The following is an 11,898-nucleotide window of genomic DNA, read 5'->3' as shown; positions in this document are numbered from 1 at the left end:
TAAAATATGACTAATAATACTATTATATGAAGAGGAAACAAAAAATCAAATTTGGATTGACTACTCTTCCAAGTGGAAGAGAGCAAGTTGAATAAGGAAGTTGAAGAAAATATTACATCAGAATGTAGGGCTATACTATATAGTCTATTGGCGTGCAATTTCCTTGTATTGGAGTAGATTATTCAAACCAAACAAGTTCTCCCCACCATGTGCAAGTGGAAAATTTAGTGACTTTTGTCGGATGTTTGTCTTCGACAAGGACTAATTATTAGAGCATCTCCAATGACATTGCTCAATGTATACTTGAATTTATAAATTTTCAAACTTAGTATTTCTATTATTGGAGCTGATACATAGTGTTAGTATTTTTATTATTGGAGCTGATACATACTGTTTCGGTTGTTTAAATATTTGTGTAAGTTGTATTATGAAGCAATCTAAAATATGGGTTGTTTATACTTAAATAATATTAATCTTCATAATCTGTGGGGCAAAATATAAGTTGATTGGACCACGTATAGATTGTTTATTAAAATCACCATTATAGTAAAATTGCTTTAGATTACTTAGATGTTACTTAAATGTAATGTAGCAATTTAGTCCCACACAAATAGCTCAAGCAATTTAAATAAGCTATCCCCATTTGAAATGCTCTTAAGCATTTGTTTGTTGTTTGTTTTTATGGCAATATATTAATAAACAAATGTAATAAAAATTCATTTGAATAAATTTATTTTATAAAATTGATGTAAGTAAATTGAATGTCAATTAAATTAATTTATATTTAATTAATTTTAAAAAATTGTTGATCTATATCAATCATTTTTATATTAATTCATAAATATAAATATATATTGTAATTATGAGTGAAAATAGATTGTGTTGAATTAGACTTTGTCAAATTTAAGTCTAACTTGATAAAAAATATGAAAGCTTAAGTTTGACTTGTAATATGTCATAGACTTATTTTTAGTTTCGAACTTAACTTTTTCGAAAACTTAATCAGCCTACTTTAAAATTATTTGAATATATGTAAATAAACAATTTAACTAATTTTTTATAGACTAAAAATCTAAAAAGCAAACGATACCAATAGTTTTTTTTTATTGATTTATTTAAGTTTATTTAATAAAATAAATTTTGTAAAACTATTTATGAAAAATAACTTATGAGATTGTTCACAAGGTATTTCTATCTTATTTTATTTTTATAAGTTCTTCAAGATAACTAAGTTTTATTTTAGTATTTTAATTCAAAGTAATATATTAATATTAATAAAATTATTTATATTTGTTTAACTAGGCCGACCTAATTAACTTAAAAGATTTTTTTATGGCATAGTGTTGGACATGTGACTTCACACAAGAGCGGGATGAATAGTGTAGTTTAAAAAACTTAGTTTTGAAAAACCTTGCGGATAAAAATCAGAGTTTAAAAATATTTTAAATATTAAGTAGCAGAAAATAAATTGTGAAATATAAGTTGTGGAAAGTAAAGAGTTTAGGGAAATAGAGAACATTGAAAATTATAGAGGTTTGTTCAATAATAAAAAGACATACTCCTTTCCCCAAGAATTGATCTTCAGAGTATCCAATAAACGTTGATAGCTTTTAGTAGAAAATGCTCATGAACCCTCTTATACAAGAAAAATGGTTAACATCCAACCAAACAATAAGACTAGGAATTTAGCAGTTGAGTCTTTTATTCCAAACGGCGGATTGAAGCAGTTAGTCCTCTTTTCACGCAATAGACCCAAACAGTTAGTCTTCTTTCCACTAGAATATTGGAGAGATTAACCTTCAAGCTTCTAAACAAACTTTGCAAACTTTTATCACGAACTGAGCTCACAAACCTTACACTTTGGTTTTACACAAGCTAACCAATAACCTAGGAAATTTAATATCGGACTAATCTTGAACCTATCAAGCTTTTAATACTGGGATGAGCTTGAACCTAATCTTGGTTTTATCACAAGCTAACCAAAAACCTATGAGATTTTACCACGAGCTGGTCTCGAACCTAAACAAGGGCTTGATCACATAATCCGTAAACCAAAAGCTTTTACGGATTTAGCTTTTAACCCATAAAATCCCTAAATGGATAATATTCAACCAATGTATAAACAAAAATTCTCTTGGTGAATTTTACAATTATAACCTATCATAATTACAACTTATCCTCATTCACAAAAGAACTTTCTCGTAGAAACACTTCGGCTAAAATATTAGTGAGAGAAAGTAAAAAAAAGTTTAGAGAGAGAGTGAGAAATGTCAAAACACGTTTATGGATGATTCAAAATGAGGGAAGGGCCTTATTTTTAGGCTAGAGGTTGGCTCAAAAACTAAATTGATTTTAATGCTTTTTAAAACTTCTTAATCGATTAACACCTAATGTGAATCGATTAGATACTTCAAATATAATCGATTGTATTGTAAGTTCAAAATAAGAAAGAATATATATCTAGCCATTGCAAATCATAAAGATGTTGTCCTAATCATTTAGAGCTTAATTTTGAACTGAACTAATCGATTAGGTCAATGTGTCAATGTATTAGCAAAGACAAAACTTTTCCCATAGTTATTCTAACAGCTCCCAATTCATCTACCTCAATTTCAATACATTTTTGAAGATATTTTATGGAGAAAAAATTAGTTTAAAGAAATGTTTTAATGTGTATGTGTGTGTGTGTGTGTTAGTCATGCACTTTTACGAGAACACCCTTATGTTTTATAATGTATTCACTCTGACTAATTAGGGCAGGGCTTTCTTGCACTTCAAGACTTTGTCGGATACTTAATTTTCTTGCAGACACTTGCTTGAGTTCTATTGATATGAGGCTTGAGCTTATATTCCATTTGGTTTCCATCATCAAATAGTCAAACTCTAATACTTGGTTTTGCATCTTTATCTGCTTACCCACTTATGCTTGACTTGTCAGGAGATGTTAGTTGTCATCATCAAAAGTTCTTGTCCTTGTTAAAAGCATATCACTTGCAAAACAAGGTTATACATTTTCCCCTTTTTTATGGTGACAACACATGTATCAGGGGAGGTGGTAAAATAAAATAACACATATATGTTTGAAGTCATTAAACTCCCCCTGAGTTAGATAAAGAGTATACTCTACTCCCCTGAGAGTATACTTCTCCTTCTTTGTCGAAATCAAAAAGGCGGATAAAGATGCTTTGCGAAAAATAAATATACAAACATAGGCAAATAAAGCATTTTTGAAAAGGAAAAACGTTGTCTTATTTATTATAGATAAGATACATAGAATTCAAAGTACAAGAATTGAAATTATTGAATTAAATTTGCGGAAAGCAAGAAATAACAAGAAATTTAGCATACTTAGATATATAGGTGAGGTTACTCTACATTAAGATCATCATAGAAAAATAGGTCATGTGGTAGTTAGGTTTAGTTTGGTATGAAGTGTTGGACTATGAAATAGATCTTGTCATTGATTACATCTATTTTCCCATTTATGATTTTGAGTATCTCTTTGATTGTGGGTAGTTGAGGAATGATGTTGTCGGAGCTGTCTATCTCTATGGGTATTTCTTGACTTTTGGCTTTTCTTTTCTTCTCACTTTATGGGGTATTTTCAGTTATCCTTCTATTTATGATCTCAAACTTCATTGATGGTATGACAAATTTTCCTATTATAGTCGTCTCTCCCTTGAATTCTTCATCTCCAAAGTTGTATTTTGTTGCTTCCAAAATTTTGGTGACTAGATTCCCATATGGAAGATATGCTTCTTATTTCTTATTCTCCATCATGTAGTCTATTACTTGTTGTTCCCAATTTACCTTGAATTTTTTCCATTAACTATATTACTTCTACATTAAATTGTGTTATAAGACCGAAGTTGTTGCTTTTTGGAAAGAGTTTGTGATTAATCACATTGTGAGTCATACGACTCTCGAGGTGGATATATCCAAGTGAAGGGATAGGGTATGGATGGTTATGGTGATGGTTCCTTCATAATAAAGGATGCAGCGATTGTGTAGTTGTATCTATTTACTTTGTTTCCATGCTCGATGATCGTATCTTCATGACGAAGACCTAACATTCATCTGAATTCTTCTACTGAGAAAGTTATTCTATGCCTTTTAACTTCAATTATAAGTATTCCATCAATGGGATAAATATTTGAGAAGAACACCTTTACCAAAGATGGGTATATCCTTTTTTAGAGCATACATAGGAAGATGGATAGGTCAATTGTTGTTTACCACATGTTGTGTGACTGAAGGAAAATGAGAAGGGTCTCATATCTAAGAGTGTCTTAGATAGAAATAGCACGGGTAGTGATTAGGTGCGAAGTTTGTAAAACTAGAGGTTGTTTAGAACTTCAAACTAATACTATTATAGTGGATTTCCCTCTTGGCTTGGATGCCCCTAGATGTAGGTAACGTTGCACTGAAGTGGGTTAACAATTGACCTATGTTATTTATTTCCTACAGTTTACTTTAACTTGTGTATTGTTCTGTTTATTGTTACAATGTTTTAACATTGCGTTTGAGATCCTGGTGTCCACACATCGCATACGACATTTCTCATGTTGTTCCAGAATTTCATTAATCATGGTATGTTGTCATTGCTCGTTGATATATGACACTATGAGACATCATCTTTTCATCTTCCACATGATGAGATGTTCATCACACTGGACGATGTCTCACGCCTGCTGCATCTTCCGATTAAGAGAAAAATATTAGACTATGGCAGGATTATCCTAGATGATGTATCAGAGATGATGGTGACATATTAGAGAGCTGACCTAGGGGATACCCTGTAGGAGATAAAAGACACTCAAGGGTTTCATGCTAGGTTAGGATTTCATAGAGAGGTTGAGCACGCCAATGGTAATAATGAGCAGGTTATGTAGCATATAGCATATGCATTGAGAGAAAACTTGTTGTACTTCATTGGAATGCCTATATTTGTGGACCAGGGTGCATATTACATGGATGTGGTTTAACTCAGATACTTCACTGACTTGAAGCAGATTCATGAGTACAACTATGGGCTGCTTGTTTGGTCTACCTATACTCCAAGTTAGTTGAAGGTTTTATGTGTAAGACCAAACAAATGACAGCTAGTTGCACGCTGTTGACGGTAATATATTTGCATCCCTGACTATTTATGTACCATTTTTATAACCCTTGTGCTACACCATTACTAATAATTAATATGTACCATTTTCAGATATGGATCCTCCAACACTTCCTACACATATTTGGTTAGTCATATGTTGATACCTATATTGAGAATATGTCACGTGCTTGTGCATTTGTCCCGCTCAAAGGAAATCAGAGGACCGATCCCTTTAGAATGTATCTTGACAGTATAGTAGCAGATGATATAAACTTTCAGTCGTACCACGATCACCGTCAAACGCATCCCTTGGACGACATAACCTATACTATGGATGGTTGTCTTGTAGGTCACTTATAATATATTGATAATATGAAAACATTTTGTAATTTCCAACTTGATTCACATGTTATTTGGTTTTGTTTTAATAGTCAATCGTACTTTTATGTTTTGTTATTGTTTCTATTTCAGGTAATGTTCAATAAGGAAGACTCGTGCAAGAATGCCGAAGAAAGATCAAGAAAAGGGAGAAACTGCAGAAAATGTTGGTTTAGGGTGTGTGACGGTCGCCACAGCCTCATGGCGGTCACCATGAACTTGAATTCCACATCAACCAGTCACTTAACCATGGCGGTCGCAATGGCCTCCTAGTGGTCGTCATGTATCAGTTGAGGCAGAAAAACGTGGAAACAGGGCTAGCTAATTCTTCTCCACTTCCCTGCTTTTCTCAACCTAATTCTACATGTTCCAGAGGACTTTTATAGGGCCAAATTACTATATAAGTGTGACGTTAAATAGTTGCAAGTATTCAAGTTTAGACGCGAAGCTCTGGCAATTTGTTTTACTAATCTATACCTTCTAAAGTGATAATTCTTCGCATTGATGGATTATCACACCAGTAGTTTTAGGCTTTTTGTATCACTTCTTCTTGGATCGAAAGCTTGCCGGAATTTTTTTTACGATGTATTTTCCAGCTGTTTGTATTCGAATTCGAGTTTAATTCCAATTACTTTTTCAGGTTCCTTAACTTACCACATTTATTTATTGCGTGCTTTCATAATAATCATGTTGTCTCAACCCCTTTTCGATATATTTACATTGTTTCTGCAAAATTAATGTCCGACTAAATTCTTGTGAGTCTGGTATGTGAGGATCGTCGTTCAGACGGGACTCGGTAATTGAAACGACGTAAATGTTATTAAATTAATTTCTCGTTTTAGTTTTCAAACTTAATTAAAATGGTTTAATACGAGAGTGAGAACCAATTAAGGTTTAGTCCAATTAGACCAAGAGGGTGAGGAATAAACCGGATAGTTAAAGCTAGACATTAATTATAAATACAGCGAGAGCGCTTTAGGTAACAATTAGGACTTAATAAAATTTTCCAAAATACGCTTTTAATTGAAATGGGCGAGCGAGAGCAAAATCCCATGGTTAGGAGTGTGGCTTTAATCAATTAGACCGAGAAGGTGAGATTAAGTCTTTAAATTTGTTATTTCCTATTGAAATGATTTATCGTCAAACTAACGCTAATTAGTCATCGGGTCCCAGAAGAGCGACGAATTCCATATTCCGGCCTCTACTTCCTTATTAATTCATTAATACCTATTTTAAAATTCATTCTCGTTTAATCCCATTAATCATTTCCTTAGCCTTACAAAGTAGCAATAGATTACAATAGTTGACCATTAGTCTCTGTGGTTTGATAATCTTTAAAACTACTCGATAGACGGTGTACTTGCGGTTTGTTATTTCGATTAACCATTAAGTCGCGATCATGTATCCACATTTGTTTGAGCTCGTCATGTGCCAGTTCAGATATATACAGTTTATTCCAAGAGACCCCTGTAATTCTGCTTCTCCTTTATGGTCCGGAGAGATGTTGATGACATGTATGATGATTTCCTTAATCATCTGGTACCTGATGACGAACGAGATACGGTAGCTCCTAGCGACTGAAGTTGTGCATACGACTGCGTCTAGTGGTATTTTAGAGTGTCACATCCTTATATGACATCGCATGCTTCAGGACATCCACCTAGTCCATCTCATCAGGAGATATTAGAGGAAGAGGCTAGGACATATCATGTTGTTGATGTGTTGTCTACATGTCGTCGTATTATGGATCTTGCACGAGGGAGTATTGACAAATGAGTCTATCCAAAAGCCTCTCATGAGAGGGACATTGTAGATGACATCTTACAGAGGCACATACGACGTTGCATTACAAGAGGCAACAAAAAAACAGGGGGGGTCCGACATATGCAGTAGTATAACATTTGTATTAGGGATAGTATTATCATTTCTAATTTATTTTGACTTTAATATGCATTCAAGATTGATTCATTTATATATGGTATTTTTCTCTTATTTGATAAGTGTACAGTTTAATTTATAAAAAAATTTATTATAATAGTATAGTTATAATGCATGGTTTATTACATCAGTGTATTTCAATATATATATATATATATATATATATATATATATATGTGTGGTGAAAATGAAAGTGTAGTAATCTACTACAGAAATGCATTCCCGGATTAATTTATGTCAAAATGGGGATGTCTCATTTAGGAATGCATGGGGTGCATATAGGGTGAATACGGAGTGCACCTTCAGACTATTTTCAAGAAAAAAGAGAGGTGTGACTCATTTACGCATGTATTTGGTGTGAAATAGGTGCGTCCGAAAATGCATTTTCGAATTAGTATGAACATTTTCAGATTTTCTTAGGGTGCTTTCCCACCACTTAGGGTGGGAGAAGCAATCTCCTAAAAAAGCATGGCCTAGCATAGGACTGTGTAGGATAGGCCTAAACCTCAACATATTTCCACCCCTAGATATTACAAATGCACATAACAATTTATATGTTGTTCTTATTAAACAATCACATTTTGGATTTATCCTTACAACGTACCTCCACTTAAACTTCTTTATCCCGTTGTCATGGATCCCACTGCCTCAAGCCAGACACCACATGTCGAATTGTCTCCCTAACTCCGACGTCTTCCGTCAACATTTTTGTTGTTTTTCGACTTTCTGATTTCTAACAATCTTGAAACATGTTAAGGTTTTAAGACATATTTCCACACTTTCAAAATAAAACCTCAAAAAAATTCCCACAACTATGAGGTAGAATAGATTCAGTCCTTTTTTTTTTTAAATCTAAATCTTCTATTGAAATTCTTATGAGTGTGTTTGGATTGACGGTAGATATAATTGATTTTGACATAATTGAGTTAGTTAGTATAATTAATTTTAATAGAATTAAGTTTAGCAAAATTGATTTATATTTATGTAAAAGTTAGTTGAACAACAAATTTTAATGTAAAAATCACGTTTAAATTCAAAATCTACAAATCCTAGCTTCAAAAGTATAATCAATTATGGAGGCAAAATCAATTCTCTTTAGAATAACAAAACTCCTCAAAATCACTTCAGAATCAATTATACACGTCTAAAATTGCTTTTGCCTCTTCTAAATCCAAACCTTAATCACTTTAGAATCAATTATACACGTCTAAATTGCTTTTGCCTCTTCCAAATTCAAACCAAAGATGCTATTAATCATTTAGAAATAATGACAAATGAATCTATTTATACATATGTGTCAACATGACACAGGAAGTTGCTAAAACAAAGCAGAATCCTATTAAATAACTGATTCAATAAAGCCATGATACAATTCTTTATCACTCATTGAAATCTAGATTTTTGGGTAAGTGAATTGATTCTCATGATGAATGATACAATACACAAAGAGATTGATTTTATTCATACGAAGAAATGCAACAACATATGATCATGACGAATGTAACAACACAATACAATTGGAGTTGTGTTCTCTAATCTTCTATCGCTCAACAAATCAAACACCCCTTACTTTTTTTTTTTTTTTTTATTTTGATTGTCTTTTTGAATAATAAATCATAGATATTTGAATGAAAAATTCTATATTTTTTTTGTCTCATATTTATTACATATTTTAGTTTTCTTAATTTGTCTTTACTTTTATTATGTTTTGATACATTCTAGTTTCTACATTATTTTAGTTTGGTTTACAATAGCAACCGGTTTGCAGCCAAAGTGTTTGTGAAAATGTCGTAGAGAAAATGTGTTGCCATATCTATCATACATTGTTGAGCTAGAAAACTAAAATCTGCAGAATTTTGAAACATAAAAGAAATAACTAACACAGCCAGCAAAAACTATGGCTAAATATTTCCTACCTAACAGACACATAAAGGATTCTAAACCATATACAACCAGATCAAAATTGAACTACATGGAGCTTCTCTAAGTCAAAACATTTTACATATAAATGCATAGCTCCTAAAAACTAAAGTTAATAAAATTAAACTTTAGCAGCAGCAGCAGCATCAGAGTATGTATGATCTAGTTGTGCCCTTCATCTATTCCCTGCTATGTCCAAAACCTTCTCCTCATCATCTTGTTCATGTGATTCTCCCTTCAGAGCAGCATTTAGTTCCACCTCACCTTTCTCGGTGTCCTTGCTTGTTATCAGATAACGGCAAGCAAAGAAATGGAAGTAGATAAAATTCAAAACTCCAAGAAAAGCGATTAAATAATAATAGTAATCAAGCCTATTGTGATTCAAATCGCGACCGCCTAACCACGGTGTTTTCCCATGTGATGTTGCTCTATGAACAATATTGACAATTAAGGAACCAATGTAGTTTGCAATGGACAAACTCAGAAAGAAGACGGCGCCTGCGACGGTTCTCATCGACTCCGGCATTTGTAAGGTAAAGAATTCCATTATAGCAACAGCAGCAAAGGCTTCGTTTAAGCCCGACAGTGCGAACTGCGGAAGGAGTAAACCGAAGCTCATAGACGAATTAAACGAGGCGTGTTTCAAAGCCGAGTTGCGACGTACCTTCTCGACAAGTCCAGCTACCAACATGCATAGAATAGATAAGATAATCCCAATTCTGATTCTGACTCCCATGCTCATTCTTTTTGTAGGCCTTTTCGTGATTCTCTTCATTACAGGAATGTAGATACATTCATAAATGTATATCCAAAATGAAAGTGCTATCATTGATATGAGATTCATCCACCCTGGTGGAACTTTGAAGTGTGATCCAATAGACCTATCTGTTTGTATCACTTGAAGAACACCAAATGTGTTCTGTTGATCCATTACAATGAAACAGCAAATTCCTGTCACCCAAACTGGTAGAATCCCCAACAAGCATTTCAAGTGTTCCACTTGCTGCAAACTACAAAGCCTCCAATCGTTCTTCGCAATTCCTTCGTCGTTCAGTTCACTCGTATCCGCGACTACAGCCGCCCTATCAAGAAATTTAAACCTATCCGTCTGAACAAGCCTAACGCTCTCTGAATCCGACACTCTTGAAACAGGATCATACAAAGTCCTATCCACAATCCGAATTTTGCGTTTTCGCCACGCTGCTGAAATCACCTTCACCATGTCAGTAAACACACTCCCTTGAGGCTCTTTGCAAATGTAGGTTTTCCGGCCTAGTAGAAAGATGGTTATCGAAAAAGCGAGACAGGCGGTCGGAATCGCGAATCCCAAAGCCCAACTGACATTGGTTTGAATATAGACAACACCAGTGAGTGCTATAACAAGTGCAACGGTGAAAGTGAAGTACCACCAATTAAAGAAACTCTCTAATTGTCCCCTTCCTTTTTCGGTTTTGGTGTCGAATTGGTCGGCACCAAAAGCAATGTTACAAGGCCTAATTCCACCAGCACCAATGGATAGAAATCCAAGACCTATAAAAAGAACTCCTAGCTGCCAGTCATGTGGATGTTCACAATTAGGTCTGTCACTATCCTTACAGGCATGAGGTCTCAATTCAGGTATACCAGCTGTTAGTGTCATCACCAATATACCCTATCATATAACAAACCATTAGGAACATGCATGAGGGAATTTTAAGCATGATGTTTCTGCAGAATAAAATTATACAGAATGAGAAAATGGCAATGACGATAATTACACGTGCATGCATGCATGAAAAATGGCAATTACGTGGAAATAACAAGTGAGATGTAAAATTGCAGAATTACCATGAGTGATGCAATACAACCATATAGAAGGGTTCGAAATCTTCCAAGATAAGCATCAGAAATGAAAGCACCGATTATAGATGCAATGTTAGAGGATCCATTCCAAATTTGCACGGTATTAACCACAAATAATCCACTTAGGTTGTAATTCGTCAGAAGATACACTGTTAGATTTGATATCAAACTCATCGATGCCAATTTCTCAAACGACTCATTTCCTTAATATATATAAAAAAACAAAACATTAAATTAAGAAACATGATGTTTGTAAGAAGAACAATGAATCTAATTAATGTAAACATACCAATGATGTATTTAACAGATCTCCATCCTCCAGCTTCTTTGGGTGAAGCTTCTTCTCCATTAACTGGTATTGGTTCAACACGTTGAAGCTCGAGTGCAGAAGAAGGAGAAGAATTAGTGTTCTTTACATTCTCCTCCATTTCTATTTCTAACTCTCTTCTACTCTTTTTCTAAATTAATAATAAACAAAAAATCGCATGTTGAATTTTGATGTGTATATATAAATCACACATGCATACGAGGTGTTTTTTTTCTCTTATTTATTTATTTTTATTCTTTTTTATGTGTTGTGTGGTTGATTCATTCAAAGCAGTTAAATTTATTTTGAGAGTTTTTAGGTACGTGGAATTTCTGAAACAATATAGGAAGGAGAGTGAGAGTGGGATGACTAGGAAATGAGATTCCATACATGCTTTCAAATTTGTTGGAAT

General features: G+C 33.6%; 1 protein-coding gene across 1 annotated transcript; it reads right to left on the bottom strand.

Annotated features, from left to right (window-relative positions):
• Positions 1 to 9,512: 9,512 nt before the first annotated feature.
• On the bottom strand, positions 9,513 to 11,607 carry LOC131605005 (protein NRT1/ PTR FAMILY 2.8). The gene is made up of 3 exons (XM_058877413.1): positions 11,469 to 11,607; positions 11,165 to 11,382; positions 9,513 to 10,988 (listed from the first exon to the last, which is right to left on the bottom strand). Exons 1-3 carry the CDS (start codon positions 11,605 to 11,607, stop codon positions 9,513 to 9,515), a joined length of 1,833 nt encoding a protein of 610 aa, XP_058733396.1.
• Between the last annotated feature and the right edge of the window lie 291 nt (positions 11,608 to 11,898).

Source organism: Vicia villosa, linkage group LG1 (genome assembly GCF_029867415.1).
Source record: "Vicia villosa cultivar HV-30 ecotype Madison, WI linkage group LG1, Vvil1.0, whole genome shotgun sequence".
NCBI classification, from domain to species: Eukaryota; Viridiplantae; Streptophyta; class Magnoliopsida; order Fabales; family Fabaceae; genus Vicia; species Vicia villosa.
This window is presented reverse-complemented; position numbering and strand designations above follow the sequence as displayed.